This window comes from Rattus norvegicus, chromosome 18 (assembly GCF_036323735.1).
Source record: "Rattus norvegicus strain BN/NHsdMcwi chromosome 18, GRCr8, whole genome shotgun sequence".
Lineage (NCBI taxonomy): Eukaryota > Metazoa > Chordata > Mammalia > Rodentia > Muridae > Rattus > Rattus norvegicus.
Window position 1 is genome coordinate 35,823,512 of NC_086036.1, and position 17,653 is coordinate 35,841,164.

Below are 17,653 nucleotides of genomic sequence, written 5' to 3' on the forward strand. Positions count from 1 at the left end.
TCCATCTTATTTAATTGGGTGGCTGTATATGTATGGGCCACATTTGGGGCAGGCTTTGAATGGGTGTTCCTTCTGCCTCTGTTTTAATCTTTGCCTCCCTATTCCCTGCCAAGGGTATTCTTGTTCCCTTTTAAAGAAGGAGTGAAGCATTCGCATTTTGATCATCTGTCTTGAGTTTCATGTGTTCTGTGCATCTAGGGTAATTCAAGCATTTGGGCTAATATCCACCTATCAATGAGTGCATACCATGTGTGTTTTTCTGTGATTGGGTTACCTCACTCAGGATGATATTTTCCAGTTCCAACCATTTGCCTACGAATTTCATAAAGTCATTGTTTTTGATAGGTGAGTAATATTCCATTGTGTAGATGTACCACATTTTCTGTATCCATTCCTCTGTTGAAGGGCATCTGGGTTCTTTTCAGCTTCTGGCTATTAGAAATAAGGCTGCTATGAACATAGTGGAGCATGTGTCTTTTTTATATGTTGGGGCATCTTTTGGGTATATGCCCAAGAGAGGTATAGCTGGGTCCTCAGGTAGTTCAATGTCCAATTTTCTGAGGATCCTCCAGACTGATTTCCAGAATGGTTGTACCAGTCTGCAATACTACCAACAATGGAGGAATGTTCCTCTTTCTCCACATCCTCACCAGCATTGGCTGTTACCTGAGTTTTTCATCTTAGCCATTCTGACTGATGTGAGGTGGAATCTCAGGGTTGTTTTGATTTGCATTTCCCTTATGACTAAAGATGTTGAACATTTCTTTAGGCGTTTCCTAGCCATTCGGCATTCCTCAGCTGTGAATTCCTTGTTTATCTCTGAACCCCATTTTTTAATATCCTATTACCCCTTATTGTTGCCCATCTATCCCCTCCACCACATTTAACCCTTCACAACCACTAAGTGATTTTGTATCTTGATATTTTCCATGGAATCATTTTGTAGGTGATCTTTAGAAAGAGGTCCTTTTTTACTCAGTTTGACTTTGTAGTGGTCTAACCAAATTGCTCAGATTGGTAGTACAACATCCTTCTATTGCTGAGAATTATTTTACAGTATGGCTGTACTGTGATTTGTGTAAGCATTTGTCTCTTGGATTTTGGTTGCTTAAATTATGGAAAATACAAATAAACCTTCTTTGAGAATTCATGTATAAAATATATGTATTTGTAAGTTATCTGGGATAAATGTCCAGTAGTGTGTTTGCTTGACTCTTAAGTACCTAATTTTCATTTAAGAAAAGAATTACTTACATTTCAAGTAATATGATTAAATTTATATATATAATAAATATTTAATTTGATATATAATATTTATAAATACACATATAAGGTTATATAGAATATATATGTTTGGATATTAGAAAGTACCGAAATACGATTGAGAGACCATCCCAGCTAGCCATCTATTATGAATCTGATTGTCCACATTTCCAACAATATTTTGTATGGTCACCATTTCTGTATACTCCCAGTTCTAATAGGCATGCAGGGATAACACATCCACACTCTTTAAAAAATGTATGTGTGGGTGGGTGGGTGGTTAGTATATGTGAATGCAGGCATGCACTTGCAGATGTCAGAGGACAATTCTTAGGAGTTGGTTCATAGGCTCTTTCCTGTAACCTAATCACCTGGGGATTGAACTCAGGTCCTTAGGCCTAATCATAAGGCTTAGATGTCTCTACCCATTGAACCACCTCACCAGTCCTGTTTATTTGTTCCTTCTTCTATTCTAAACCTCTACTTTCTAAGAATTGAGTGATTTGAGCTTTCGAATGACAACCAAAAGTTTGATCTAAATCTTCAAGATAAATTGCATTTGAAGTTGTCATCAGATAAGTGTCCTTGACCACAAGTGAGATTCAAACACTTTAGAAAACAATTTGGACATGAAATAGATGAAAGTGTTCATTGGTTTGGAGTTATTCCAGAGGACAAGAAAAAGGAGTAGGAAAAAAGGCAGGGGACACACGAGGATTCCTAAAGCCAAATTTTTTTCTTGTTTGCTATACATTTAATTAGAGTTTAATGCTCTCTCATCTGATAAACAGGCGATCACTTCCCAGATTGTCTTTTATTTTCTACTTGTTTGGTATCTTAAGCTTCAATTTCTTCCTTCGCAGAATTAAAATAGCAAAATACTCACAGTATTGGAACACGAATCATAGCTACAAATAACTCATTTGTCACAATGACATTTTAAAAATTTTGCTGTTATTATTTTCTGTGTCCAAAATCAGATGATCGTTTCCCTATATTCTAAGTTGTAGGATACTGTTCTGTGGAATGAAATTAACTACTAATATGATGATATTTTTTATTGGCTTGTGCACAGTTTTACTGTTCAGCACAGGCTAGCCTCAAATTTTTAGCTGTATATTTTGTTTCTTATTTCTAAAGTCACTACTAATCTCTCATGTGTTGTTAGTAACGCACAGCTGTCGACTGGACTTAAAACTCACTTAGGAGGAGGGAAGTCATGCTTGGTATTAGGTACCCAGTAATTATCCTGGTGATGGTGAGGCCATGGATCTTAGAAGAGAATTGACTACCACCACTGTGTTAGTCAATGTTCTAATGCTTGGAAGAAACACCATGAACAGGGTACTCTTAATAAGGAAAATATTTAATTGTGGCTGGCTTACAGTTCCAGAGGTTCAGTCCTCTATTGCCATGGCAAAAGCATGGTACTGGGGAGGCAGCTGAACATTCTACATCTGGAATGGCAGACAGCAGGAAAAAACAATCAGCCACCAGACCTAGTTTGTGCTTCTGAAACCTCAAAGCCTGGATCCAGTGACATACTTCCTCCAACAAGGCCACATCTCCTAATGCCACTCTATCAACATTCAAATGTAGGAGCCTATGGGGCCACTTTGCTATACCAGCTTAATCTCTTACTACATTCTAAAACACATCCCACAAATAGGTATACATTTCACCATTCATCACAGAAGCTTCTTTTTACAGCAGATGGAAACAGTCAGAGAAAACTATGACCAGACACAAAGCAGGAAGCAAAAGATCATGGGGAGTCCAGCCCCAACAAAAACATCTACAACACCACTCTTCCACACAAACTCAAGGAACATAATGGAAGGAGGATCAAAAAGATTGTGAGAGCCAGAGGACCAGAAAGTCAGTGTGTAGCTGTCTTCTAGAAATGTCTGTCTATGCAAGACCTAACTCATATCAAAAGAGGAGAAATAAATCTATCATGGTCCTCTCCCTCCCTTTGACTAAGAACTACAAGCAACTAAATAGGGAGACTTGTCTTTCTCTGGGATGGACCCTGCAACTGGTCTTTAATTGGTTAATCAATAAAAGTAGTGAGCCCAGTTATGAACAATAAAAATGGACTTAGTATGCTGTATTTATGTATGTGTGCACCTTTCTCTCTATGTAACAATAATCAGGAATCAATAAAAGGATACCATCAATCTGAGAAGGGACAGACATGCTGAGGTATGGAGGAAGAAAAAGAAAATGAAAAAATAATATCTTTAATTAAATATTTTCTCAATTCATACAAAAAGCCTTGAACATCAACTGTTGAGCTCATAATAGCCTTAAACTCGTAATATCTGAAAACAGTTTTTATCATTCCCTTGAACTAATTATAAGTAGAAGCTGTGGGAGGAAAAGTCAGTGTTAATTTTGTCTTATATTTCATTAACACTCTATTAATGGCCTCAAAGTCAATGCAAAAACAGTAGAATTTGGTTTAAAATCCCACTATCAAATTGAGCAGGGAGCTACATATAAAAGTCTAAGGCTTGGATGAGGGTTCTGAGGCAGTATAAATGGTCAATGTTCAGTGAGTTTGGCACTCTTGTCTGATACTCTGGATTCCTTTTGGAATGAACTCTGAGAACAAAAACACATAAACTCAACTTATAATTTGAAACGCTTTAATTTTACGGGCAAAGAAGTGATCTCACAGGGTGGGTTTGGCTATGCTAAGAAGTGTTTACTCTAGTTCATGGTATTTTACATTTAACTTATTTATGTGTAACTTTGTTGGTACATATTTTGAATTTTAATCTATTATTCTGATTTGAATAGGAATGGCCCCCATAGGCTGATAAGTTTGAGTTCTTGGCCCATAGGGAGTTGTACTATTAGGAGCTGTGGCCTTGTTGGAGTATGGTCTTGCTAGAAGAAATGTGTCACTGTTGGGGTGGGCTTTGAAGTTTCATATGCTCAAAGTAGGCCTAGTGTGACACAAAGTCTTTTTCTGTTTTGTGTGCATTAAGGTGCAGAACACCCAGTTCCTTCTCTAGCACCATGTCTGCCTGCAGGCTGCCATGTTTCATGCTATGAAGATGATGTACTAAACCTCTGAACCTGTAAGCCAGCCCCAATTAGATATTTTTTATAAGAGATGCTGTGGTCATGGTATCTCTACACAGCAATAAAACCCTAAATAAGACAATTATAGAACTATTTCTATGAAAGTAATCCTGATTCCTTTCATCCACCATTGTGATATCCACAATGATGCAATCAAGATTTTGTTCCCTATATGATTTTGAGGAAATTCTTATATTTCCTTCCATATTGTTTTGAGAATTTGTTGCCTTGAGACCCTCCTTCACCTTCCTCTTTACTATTCACAATTTTTTATTTTAAAAATGGTTTATTTATGTTTTAATTCTATGCGCATATGTAGTTCGCCTACATGTGTGTCTGTGTACCACAAGCATGCATAGTGCTTGCAGGGGTCCCAGAAGAGGACATCAGATACTATGGAACTGGAGTTACAGGTGGTTGTGAGTGGCCTTGTGCATGCTGAGAATCAAATCAGGGTTCTCTGGAAGAGCAACCAATGCTTAGCAGAGCCATCTCTCCAGTGCCACAACTTTTATTTTAAATTAATTATTATTTAATTTACTCTATTTTAAGAAGTCTATCACCTCAGTTGTGAGGTAGAGTAGTATCCAGTGCCTTATTCACCATTCACTTATGTCTTTCTGTAGCTACCAACTGTGGTGCAAGGGAAACCAGGAAGTAAACACAGGTGCAACATAAAACTGTATTCTTCATTTCCAGCTGTCATGCCCGCCTGTGGCAGTGCTCCATTGTTGTTGTAAAAATATAAAAATAATAAAGTATTGTGGTCTTTTAGCTCGCTAGGTCTGCACTGTGGTGCCTCAAGATATCTGCTAGATCACTTGGCGGAAACACATCCCAATGTCTCTTGCCACCACACACTTTCCTACACTCAAACCATCACATAAAAGAACACACAACACAATAACCTTTGACCCAAAAGGTAAGATATAATTGCCAACTTAAACATACAAAGCCCGGTACTATCCATCCCTTAGGAACATTAATAACAACCTGTAAATACGCAGAGCAGAATCTTAACAACACGTGTCATATTGTCCTGCCATGGCTTCTCACCCTCTCTTCTCTCTCATCTCCTCCTTTTCTCCTCTAGTTTCCTCTTCCTTCGAACTTCTCTCCCGCCAATCCTTCCTTCTCCTCCAATGACAGGCCTCCTTCTATCCTGTACCTGCCCCTCACCAGTACTTTACAGATTCAATGGAGAGGTGGTTCTGGTGAAGTCACCTGAGTTCTGAGTACATGACTAGACAGCTGTCCTTGGGACAGTAAAATTAACATCAAAATACAGATAACTTCAGGACAAACCACAACACTCCATCCTACCTCAGTGCTTCACCAGTACTGCAGCGAGGTGTGGTGGAAGCATATGGACCTGGTTTTCAGGCGTAAACACCCACCATGGCTTACTGAAGTGGTATGAAATGAGCAGGAAGTAAGTGCATCCTTCCCCGCCCAGCCCCCACGCCATCACTGTGAGATGCGCTGGAGCTGGTTTGTACTGGCTCTGCCTACCAGTTGTGAGTATTCACAGACCCCACTATTGGTAGTTTGAATCAGCCAGGGTGAAGTGGTCTGCAAAAACCATAAATCCATGTTTGCCTTCCTTCCTAGAGCCTGCTCAGCTGCCCACTGCAGACGGAAGAGCATTTGCAGTTTATCTTGATTAACGCTGGCTCCCATACACTGCTTTTCCTCTGGGTCTGTCAGTAAACCCTCATTCTCTACTGGAACATTCATTTTACCAGTATCATACTTCATTTCCTCTGTGTTTGGGAAACAGGACAGCTAAATAATCTAATTTTGAAAAGACAAGGCTTTCTGTTAATGGATGTTAATATCTTCTTAAATGACCTTCCTAGAAGTAATTCATTTCCATTTACCCCAGGGACTTTTTGGAGATATATATATATATATATATATATATATATATATATATATATATATATATATATATTGAGAGAGAGAACATTTCAGTGTGTGTGTCTGTGTGTGTGTATGTGTGTCTGTGTGTGTGTGTCTGTGTATGTGTCTGTGTGTCTGTGTGTGTGTCTGTGTGTACACGTACACAATATGTAGGCTTGAATGGAAGTGTTGCAACTTTTTCCATTAATTAATTAATTAATAATTTTACATCCCACTACCAGGCCCCTCTTCTCCAAGGCCCCCCTCACATAACAACTCCCTCCCACCCCTCTTCATCACCTCTGAGAAGGGAGGCACTCTGTGGGTACCAACCCACCGGGTACCTCAAGTGCAGGGTTAGGCACATCCTCTCCCACCGAGGCCAGACAAGGCAGCGAGTTGAGAGGCGGGTGGTCTGACCCAGGTTTTGGCTCTGTGCTTACAAGTCTTCCCAACAGGCAAATCACCTAAGTTATACACTGACACATCTACCACATTGTAGGTGTTCAAGAAATTTCCCCTAAAACAAGAACAAATAAGAAAATAAATGAATAGTTATTAAGGTCTTTTCTAGGTCTAAAGTACATATTTCCTTAAGTCAGATCTCCCTGAGTCAGACACACCTTAGAGAAGTTTTTTCCTTTCCAGAGTCTCCCTTTATGACTCCAGGCATTTTAAAGACGCTACACTGGTTTTGAAGCAGTAGTACCCAGCTCTTGGCTTTTTGCCCAGGTTGTCTTGGCTTTTGTTTGATCTGCTTCCATCACCTGTAACCCAAGTCTGCAAAGGAGAACTTCAGTTTTGTCCATTGTTATTTTGAGAGGTGATTGAGATGTAATCAAGGGCCTTGTACATGTCACACATGCCCTCTGCCAGGGGGCTACATCTTCAGTCTCTGCTCAAGAGCAGAATAAACTGCTGAGGTTTCTTTGTTTTTGTTTTATTTTGTGTTTGTTGTCGTTTGTTTGTTTGTTTCTGTAGTTATGAGGCAGCTAAGACATTTCTCGTGGTTAATTGAGAATCAAACCATCAGTGGGCAGGGATCCTGAAGACACAGGTGTCAGAAGAAATCATCTTTCTCTTCTATACTCCTGCCCTTTAATGTGACGAGCTCCCACAATGCCCTTCAGCGTTGCACCATTCTACACTAACCAACTAAAAGTCATACTAACAAAAGTGTGACTTACTGCATCCTTACTGTGTCCTAACCACTCAGTAGTTATTATTTGATTAGTAGCTTATTTAATTCTCATCACAGCAAAGTAAGTGGATTTTATCCCCTCATCTTACGTGTAAGAAAATGACAGTTTCGAATGGCTAAGTTCCCTACCCCCCTGAATTAGATATCCCTAATGACGTTGAGAGGAATGGGACCACGTTAGACTAACTGCTATGGAAACAATTACATCGCCTTCAAATAGAGTAGAGAGAAAAGTGCAGAGGAGGTTGACACTGGTGGATCATTAGTTTCCTTCTATTTGAACTGAAAGTGAAATGGAAGCTCCCAGCATACTTCCTCATAGCAGTGTTTGTATGACTGAGAGCAGGGGCACACTGAGAAGCCAGGATATTTTGTTACAGTGCCATTGATAGTTGGGAATGTTGGGCTGATGGGACTAAAGTGTCTGAAGCCAACATTTGTAAGACAAGTCAATTACGGCTGCTTTCTATTCTTGTGCTGCTTGGGAGGTAACTATGTTTTAAGAACTCATCCCTAATTCTTTCCTTTGAAAGTTCCTCTAGGGAAACAGAGTATGTTTTGGTAATGACATTTAAAACATAACACTGTAATTTTACAAAAGAAAAAACAATCAAAGGTTCCTACACTGTAAGAGGATCCTAGACACAATAGCATGCCATCCCTGTCTGGTCCCTGGGGAGCTTGCTTCAGAAGTGGGAATTTAGGGAATAACTCTGCTGAACTTCCTTGACCCTTTTTGTCTGGGTCTGGAGTAAGTTTGTGTGATAGGTCATGGACATTCCCAGGTCTTTGTGTTTACAGAAGAATTTGCTCGCCAAGTGAAACTGAACCCCTGGAAATGGGAGGCTGCAAATTCAGATGGTGGAGGCTGTTTGCAGAACAGTGGTCATTGCAACACTTGACTTTAGGCTGTCATTCCAGATGGATGTTTGAAAGAAAAAGAAAAAGAAAACAAAAAATCCCCACAAGTCAGCCTTCGAAGCACTTGGCATACATGTTTTTCCTGGGCAAATGCTCCCTCCTGTGGCCAGATAGTAGAATACAAAGAAATAGAATTAACAGGGAGGACACCCAGGAAATAATGGGCATAAAGTACAGTGTTGTACCCAGAAGAAACAGGTACACAGTACAGTATAGGGCATTGCAGTGTGGTAGTTTATTTGGGAATACCTTCTTGTTTAAGGAAAAATAAAACCTTCTTCAGCACAAGACGATAAAGCCAGAAAGGTAGAAGAAAGAAAGGGAAAGAGAAAGGAGGGAAGCAAGGAAGGAAGGAAGGGAGGGAGGGAGAAAGGAAGGAAGGAAGGAAGGAAGGAAGGAAGGAAGGAAGGAAGGAAGGAAGGAAGGAAGGAAGGAAGGAAGGAAGGGAAAGTTTAACAAAGAGAGTAGCAAAGCAAGCAAAAAGCCCATTTACTTCCACTAAAGCATCCTGGTTTATATCTCTCTTTTTCTATGGAGCCATCTCTGATCACTCAAATGACATGAGAGCCCTCCATGAATAGTCCAATACAGAAAGGCAAAACGAAAGTAATTTAGGAAGACTCTGTTCGTGACAAGGACCTGTGCTAGATGCAAAGGTGGGGCAGCATAAAACAACTCTCCGATTTAATTAGGGAATCGAGTGGAAAAGCACAAAACCAGTAGCAGGAAAGTATACTAGGTGTATAGGGAACAAGTACACACTATTTTATCTAATTACGTGTTCTTAAAATGTTCTTACTGATGCATATTCATTGTACATAATGCTGCTTCATAAAATTCTGACTATATTCCTGTCTTTTACCATCTTCTTTCTATCCATTCCAATCTGTCCTGTCACTCCTTTCCTTCCCTTCTACTGTTACATATTATATATGCATGTAATGTGTATATATTGAAATGTACACATACACATATATTATGTATTATGTATAACACACACACACACACACACACACACACACACAGTTTTATGTATCCATGAGTTAAAAAAGGTGGTGGCTAAGGTACATCATCAGCTATAAGGCTTATGCAGGTGAGGGGGAAATGAGAGAATTCCTGCCCAGGAGGAGCATAAGTAAAATCTAGAGCAGGCATTTGACTTAAAGCCTGAGCAGGTACCAACCCTTCAAACCTGCCATGGTTTTCCACATCAGATTGCAAGATATACTTGCTTTGCTGATACTTCAAAAGTTGCATTTATGCATTTTTCCATACAGTAGACCATAATTTTACCCAGAGGTTCTAGGATATACAGTGGTGACCATGTAGAGCAGTCTTGCTCAGTCCCTATATCTGGTGGCTCTACAATGCATAGGGCAGCCATAAGTAGTGAGGAGCAGGGAGGTAAGCTCTAGAATAAAGGTGTTAAGCACCTGGCACAATTACCCTTCAAACTTGCCGCAGAAGAGGGATCCAGCTCTTTGTCAATGATTGTAAACCCTGCCTCAGTCTCCTTGTAAGTATGCCTGTGGTAGACAGCATACATTGGAGCTTTCATAGGCATGACCATAGAAGATGTGTGCTTCTTATTCTTGATGTTGAATTTCTTTCACAAAATTATACTGTCAATCTTAATTTGCCTTGCGCAGCTTTTATAAAAAGTTTATGAGTTGAATTATATTTTTAATTGGATATTTTTCATTTATTTACATTTCAAATTTTATCCTCTTTTCCAGTTTCCTGTCCATAAACCTATCCCATCCCCCTCCTCCTTCTTCTATGAGGGTGTTCCCCTACCCATCCACCCACCCCTTCCCACCTCTCCGCCCTGACATCCCTTTACCCTGGGGGGTCCAGTCTTAGTAGGATCAAGGGCTTCTCCTCCCATCGGTGCCCAACAAGGCCATCCTCTGTTCCATATGCAGACATGGGTCTGTCCATGGGTAGTGGTTTAGTTCCTAGAAGCTTTGGTTGGTTGGTATTATTGTTCTTATGGGGTTGCAAACACCCTCAGCTCCTTTAATCATTTCTCTAATTCTTCCAATGGGACCCCGTTCTCGGTTCAAATTATATTTTTTAAGAAAAAAAAAGATCTTATGAATAACACAAGGTAAAAGCTTTTATTTTTTTTAAAAAATGCAGTTTGTTTTATTTTTCATAGAAACTAAAACACCAGAGTTCATTGATTGCTATATTAAATACATAAATTATAAAATAACCGTTCATAAAACTTTACATACAATAAATGGATTCCGATCTCTATGGTGATACATACAGCACATGTACCTGTCCCGTGAACCTCAGACAATCCCTCTGCTGCATTCAATCAAGTTCTGCCTCTCATCAGTAAGCACTGAAGTGGCCTACTAGTCATGCTGTGATAGGAAGGACCTGAACTAATGCAGGCAATCGTAGGAATGCTTTGGAAACCAGCCCCCTGGCTACACTAACTCAATAGATACACAAGGAATTGTGGATTCAAATATGTTCCCTGTAAACTCAAATCCTCACAGAATTAAATACTATAGGTTAGATCATGCACAGAAGCTTCTGGAAATGCAATTTTAGTTGAGAAAAGCATAGGACCTTTGATTGATATTAATACTGTAAATTGTGCTGGGCGTTTTATTGAGATGCTAGGGAACAAAACGTTCTGCTTAGAGGACAGGGTCGTGGAAAATTCACAGGCAACAGGAAATAGCAGTAATGGTGGAAGGTAGAGATATAGCCAAGGAGGGGTGGGTATAGACACTATACGCCAAACAAAATCGAGTTGCCTAGTGACATCAGAAAAGCATCATCTCTAAGTCTTCTGTCGAGGTCTGAAGTACATATCTGTTAATGCCTGCACCACCATACTCTGTACAGGATACATATGCATGACTATGTACATCTTGTATTTATTAAGTGTTTAGATTTTGATTTGCCTTATTCAGGAGAGATGGTTTAGTTAAGAGGGGAAATAGGCACGTTTTGTGAGGTGTCTGTCAAACTTAAGTGACTGCAGTTTATAGCAGGTTCCAGATCTGTTTCTGATTGAGAGATTGGATCATTCATTCTTTAGTAAGTTTGTAGAGTCTTCATGTGGGCAAAGGGGACTCAACATTGTTTGTCTGCACCATTGCCGCCCTGTAGGACTTTATACAACAAAGATTTCAGTACAAAATCAAATAGCAAAATAAAACCAGAAAGCTTCAGTGAATCAATTACAGGTTTGTCACACTAGAGTGAATGTGGTGAATTTCAGTCCACTTTCCTGTACTGCCCCTTTACATGTATCTTTTAAAAGTCAAATTAAGAACTCAACTCAGGCTCTCTCAGCAATAAAGATTTATTGAGGAGGAACTCAACTGATAAAATCAGGGATGGGAAGAAAACCTGCCTTGCTCAGTTCTGAAGTGACATCCCGAGGAACAACCCCATTCTTCCAGCATTGAAAGTCCTCTTGTATATAAGTATGGAATCTAGTCTCTAGGCATATTCTATATGAAAAGTATAAAGCAGTTGGGAATAAGGAAATCTTTATCTTATGTCTTTTCCCCATCTAAGCAGAAAGGGGGCTTTGCATCCATCCTGAACACCATGGCACAGCCATCTAAGAGCTACTTGCATAAGTTATACTTCAAAAGTTACATTTATGTACTTTCCATATAGTAGATCAAATTTAATCCCTAAAATATATTAAATTACCAGGGCTGGGGTCTGGGGAGATACAGCTGTGTGCTGTCTAGAATGCCCAGGCACCTGGATTCAACCTATAGCACCAGTATAAAAAAGAAAACAAAAAGCAGGAGGGAAGAGTGGAGGGGGGAGGGAGAGAGGGCAGTGGAAGCGTCACAAAAGCAATGCAACTGCCAATCAACATAGCTGAGTCTTACAAATCTTGTCTTGGTACACATATTGTATGTGTGTGTGTGTGTGTGAGAGAGAGAGAGGGGGGGGAGGGGGAGGGAGAGGGGGAGGGGGAGGGAGAGGGGGAGGGAGAGGGGGAGGGAGAGGGGGAGGGAGAGGGGGAGGGAGAGGGGGAGGGAGAGGGGGAGGGAGAGGGGGAGGGAGAGGGGGAGGGAGAGGGAGTATTCCATTCCGTTCTTTGACAAATAAAAAGAACACATCTATATGCTTTAATACTGAGTACACTGGTCATCTATTCTGATGTGACATCGCAGAGATGGTCTAGTTATTTAAATATCAACATAACCAACAGATGCTCTTTTTACAGCTTTCAATGAAAACCCAGGCAAGTTAAAATGATAAGCATTGTTTTAAAAGAAGGTGCTTATCAATTCCATTTAAGTTATAAACATACAGATTTTATTGTGTGTTTTTAGAAAAAGTTAGCAATAAATCAGCAGAAGAAAAATTGGTGAGATTTATTTCAAGTAGAAAAAAACACCCCAACGGTTTGAAATAAAATACCACAGCACAAATGATTTGGCAAATTTTATTTCTTCTATGGCAATTGAAGGCCCTTTCTGACCCCAGTGATGATGCACATCTCGAACGTTGGGAAGAATTTTATACTTTGATATAAACTTATTCTGAATTGTAGGGGAAAAAAAAGCAAAACAAAGTATGCTTTTATTGTTAAAACCTCACTTTTAGCAGCAATTTAGCGAATATGACATAAGTCAAACAGGATCTGACAGTGCTAATTTAATTTTTCAACTGAAATAAGTTAGATGGCATTTAAGACAAGATGCTGAAGTTGCTGACCTTGTTTTGTAGAATGGATATCATATAGAGTCTGTGCATTTCTTTTATGGAAATCTGAGAAGTCCTGACAGTGTTAAGCTTTCACCTCTCAAACTACTTCAGTGGGATTCAGAGAGATGAGTACATGGCTAAGAAAAAGTAGTTAGGTGTACTCTTATTGTGCCCATCCCCCCAAATCTCTAGCTAAGTACAGATACCAAAATTTAAAACCTGGAGTAGGAATTACCTTTTTTTTCTTTTGAAAATGAGAAACGATGTCACAGCACAACTCTTTGTTACTAATAGTACATTCTTTTGGCTATTCTGAGCATCATATGCAAGGAAGCATTCACTAAGATAGAAACCATTCTCAGGCATCTGTGAATAAGCAAAACGCACACCTCCAGTTTTTCTTGATGCTGTCATCGTAGATATGGACTCTATCAAAATATTTAAACTTTCCTAGTCTAAATATTAGAGCACTCATTTTGAGGACTATGACGAACACCTGATAAAGATGTCATCATTTAGCTTACGATCTAGAGTGATATTCTGGATATTAAACAGAAAGAAAGCCTCCCCCTCCCACCAATCAAAGTTTCAGAGATGATTACTCAAGTGGCTTTCGCTCTCAGAAAGTTCAGCATGGGTTTTATGCAATTTGACTAACAACAGGGTAACATATAGCATATTATTGGCATTCATAATAATTTAGACATAGTTCTCTGATATGAAAATTTACCCACCAGGTTTTCGATAGGAAAAGCAAAAGGAGAGGAGGAAGGCATGTACGGAGCAGATTAAGTATGCATTTTCTCAAGTGGGTCCTATAATAGTAGGTGAAGTATAATTGAAGCAGTAAACAAGCCGTTTGTGTACTCCCATACAGGACTGAGTTAGCTGGGTGGCCGGTGTAGGAGAAGTACCCTGTTTCACATCACCTGCACAATGAACCTGCTAATTGCGGGGATCTGGGACTTACCTTAGTTGTACAAAGAATCCATTAGTACAGTTCTGACTTTTAAAGTTTTTGCATTAGGACACATCATCTGACATTCTTTGAAAAATAATATCGGCTTTCTTTGTTGCTTTCTGTTCTTGGCAATCCGTAGTTGCATGGTTGGCTCTCCTGTGATGATGTTGGGGGTTTCGATTGATGGCATGTTATGCAATCAGGAGAGCATGGGAGGTGCTTAGCATTGAAATGACACACTTTCTGTCTTTCTCAATAGAACGAGTCAATCTATTTCCTATAGATTCAATATTGTGGTTTTTGAATCTCACAATTTATTGCTAATAATGTCCTAGGCAGCTTGATGGGGACGCTTCAGTGATGCTCTGCTGTTTGAATCAAACTCAGGAACTATTTCATTATACAGGGAAGTCAAATAATACAGCATTTATAACGGTTACAAAGCACTTTGTGCTACCTTAAGCACCTCTTGTTCCAGAATTGCAAACAAAACCTTAGGAAAAAAATCAAAACATTTAATCCCCATTTTTTTAGATGAGGAAACTGAGGCACAGAGAGGTTCAGTGACTGGGCCAAACAGTTGGGTCAGCATTAAATACAAGGACAAAAATGTGGGACCCCAGGAATCTGTTTTGTCTTGAAGATTCTTCAGTTGCTCTGGCTTTGAAATTGCCAGTGTTAAAACTGAAGGAGAATATACTCAATTCACATATGGACCTGTTTGTGTAGCATTTCATAGAAAGAGTTCCTGGCTCCCTACACACATTCTCGATGCATGGGATTTCTAAACCTGGAAAGAAAACATTGAGTATTTGAGAAATTGAGGTTGCCTTGTTATCTACAGTCAAGGACGTGTAAAATCAGCTTTTCAGGAGGATATATTTACTGCCATTGCTGAAACCAATACTCTGTAATATGTGACTTAGGAAAAGTGTTAGTTGTCTATCTGCCTGTGATAGAGAACCAGCTTGTCAGTGTTGTCTATAAAAAAGTAGAGACGTCTTGTTGCGGACAGCGATCTCAGAAAATAATGCTATTGTTCTAAGTGACAAGAGTTCAGATTGCTCTGGGATACTCAACATGCGCAGCTCTCTGGGAACCCCACGTTCAGTTGTCAGCTTCTCATCATTTCTGTGGGGTCTTCACACAAGTCAGACAGCATATTCATCTGCAGGCAATTTTAACTTGAATCTGGAAGCTGCAGAGTTGCTTCCTGGCCCTAGTTCCCTATAGATCTTGATGTTTTCGACAGAGCTAAGTTAGGCGGTTTGTGACTTCTGAGTATAATTTTCACCTTGTTCAGTACGGAGGAGACCAGTCCATCCATGGTGGAGAGATGCAGGTGTGTGATATGAGGAAGCATAGATTTCCAATTCCACTCCATGTTAAACTCCTCAGAGTCCCTTGGCTCTGCGCTTGTAGAGTAACTAGAATCCACTTCTCATCCCCAACTCCACCTTTTGGAGAAACAAAATGGAGAGTATTTTTCTTCCCTCCTCATCATAGATGTCTCTGTTCCTGAGTTTAAAACAATCATAAAGACAGAAAAGCAAATCCCTGTAGTAAGAAACCAGACTTTTCAAATGAAACATTTTATTGTAAATAGTTCCTCATAGGTATTATTCCTCGTGCTTCATTACCCGCCCACCCTTAAGTTGGTTTTTTTTTCACTTTTGTTTGTTTTGTTTTTTTTTAAAATGATGTTTATTTTCAGGAATAGTGTTTCCATGGGGTGTGGTGTTACATTAAAATGACCCCCCCTGCACAGCAGGAGTTGAATGGTTCATTGTAACTTTGGTTCCATGCCCAAGACACATCTTCTTTTGATCTGCTGAAACTGGTTCCACTGCTGAAATTTTCCTTCCCACAATATATGTTTATAGTTCTCTTCCGGTTTGACATACACACGTTTCATTAATTGCAGCATATAATGTAGATTTTTCAACAGGGTCATTATAAACTGTCAAGTAAGAAACCTTGAATAATGGCTTTAAAGCTCATAGTCTTGGCTACAGGGTAATTCTTAGCTTTTGATTTCCCTTACATCGGTGTAAACAATTTTGCCATCTTTGAAGGTTTAAAAGCATTTGCCTTCTTGGGGTATGATCCAAGTTCTTGATTTTTCTATAAGATAGAGGAAAAGAATTTATCAGCCATCATTTGTATTACCAGCTAATCAGAAAAAAAAAGCAAACTTTTATAACAAGACAGGTTTTGTTTAGTCTCTAGCATCAGAATCAAACCAAAACCCCAAATAAATGAAAAAAAAAGATAAAAATGTTTTTATTCTTGTCAATGTTCTTTGAGCTGAATGCTTTTGAAAGTAATATAATGTCTTGAGGCTTTGTTACTTTAAGAGAGAAAGAATAATTATTTACTGCAAGGTTTATTGAAATAAGATACATAGAAAGAAATCAAAAGCCTTTGTAGAAAGTGCCCTAATTTATTAGCTATTATCATTATCACCAGATATTATTTCAAAAGCTACTTTACCTACAACTTTTTATGGATTACTTTTAAGTCCCACTTTCTATTCTATAGTGAAAACTGATGACCTGTTTCCTCATCCTAGGAGAAGTGCCTGAGGATTCTGCAGAAGACTTCTTTGTTCACTCTGAAATATCCCTGAAACTGAGCTGTGGGTGTTGAGCTTTCCCCCTATTCCTAATTAAGCACTGCTGTCTGTGTTTCCACTTGAATATAGCTCTCCTTTAAAATGTTCTGTCATCCCATGAAAGCCAAAGAAGTCACAAGAGGACAGGCGCCATGCTTTACTTAATGACATCGATGGAGAAAAACCTTCATTTGTTTGTTGTAATATAGTTATTCAGCTTCTGTAAACAGCAAATGTTTTTCATCTAAATAAAAATTGAAAAAAAATGAAGATATTGTTTCTGTAGAAAGACTATGCTATTGCCCTAGTAATGTCAACCAAGATCTAAATTGATAGAAAAAGAGGTATTTCATACATATCAATCATGTTTTCAAATCACCACATAGAGGCATATTAAGCAGAAAAAGTTCCTGCTGGAAGTACAAGTTAGAGTTATTTGTAATGTGCTTCTGTGGGAACAGTTTGTTATAATGTCTTGGTTAGATGAGGACGGAGATGGATAGTCACAGAGTAGACTAGATGTACAATGACTGAAAAGGGTGAGGTTATGACGGGAGAGGAAGGACACAGAAGACAAGTGGGTGGGTAAAAGTACTTGCTGCATAAACCTGACAAGGTGAGCTAGGATCCCAGAAAACCCATCAAAACAAACAAACAAACAAACAAACAAATAAATAAATGAAACAAAACGCTGAATGTTGTGGCTCCTCTATGTAACCCCAGCACTCCTATTATGATATGGGAGATGGGGACAGAATTATCTGGAATCTTACATACCATCTAGTTTGGAGTGTATAGGACAGCAGTATCAGCAGGAGGAGGAGGAAAGACACAGAGGGGAGGGAGGGGCAGAGGGAGGGAGAGGAGAAAGGCAAAGGGGAAAGGGGGGAGGGAGAGGAAGAGGGAGAGGGAGAGGGTGGGAAGGAGGGGAAGGAGAAAGGAAGGGAGGGAGAGAAGAAGGAAGGGAGGGAGGGAAAGAGAGACCCAGACTTTG

General features: G+C 39.4%; 1 protein-coding gene and 1 long non-coding RNA gene across 6 annotated transcripts in view; one reads left to right on the plus strand and one right to left on the minus strand.

The window, feature by feature from the left end:
* LOC120098288 (uncharacterized) overlaps positions 1-17,348 on the plus strand; it is a 37,046-nt gene extending 19,698 nt beyond the window's left edge. Inside the window, exon 2 of the long non-coding RNA XR_005496455.2 lies at positions 16,618-17,348. This is a non-coding gene — a long non-coding RNA (uncharacterized LOC120098288). The remainder of the gene's footprint in view (positions 1-16,617) is intronic.
* Jakmip2 (janus kinase and microtubule interacting protein 2) overlaps positions 1-17,653 on the minus strand; it is a 215,378-nt gene that overhangs the window by 40,040 nt on the left and 157,685 nt on the right. For 4 of the 5 annotated variants that reach the window (XM_063277367.1, XM_039096861.2, XM_039096857.2 and 1 more), the window contains one exon: positions 10,499-16,169. The exons of the other annotated variant lie outside the window; for it this stretch is intronic. In XM_063277367.1, the coding sequence (XP_063133437.1) occupies positions 16,086-16,169 (84 nt within the window). In that variant the 3' untranslated portion in view covers positions 10,499-16,085. Of the gene's footprint in view, positions 1-10,498; positions 16,170-17,653 lie in introns of those variants that run through there. 5 annotated transcript variants of the gene reach the window in all.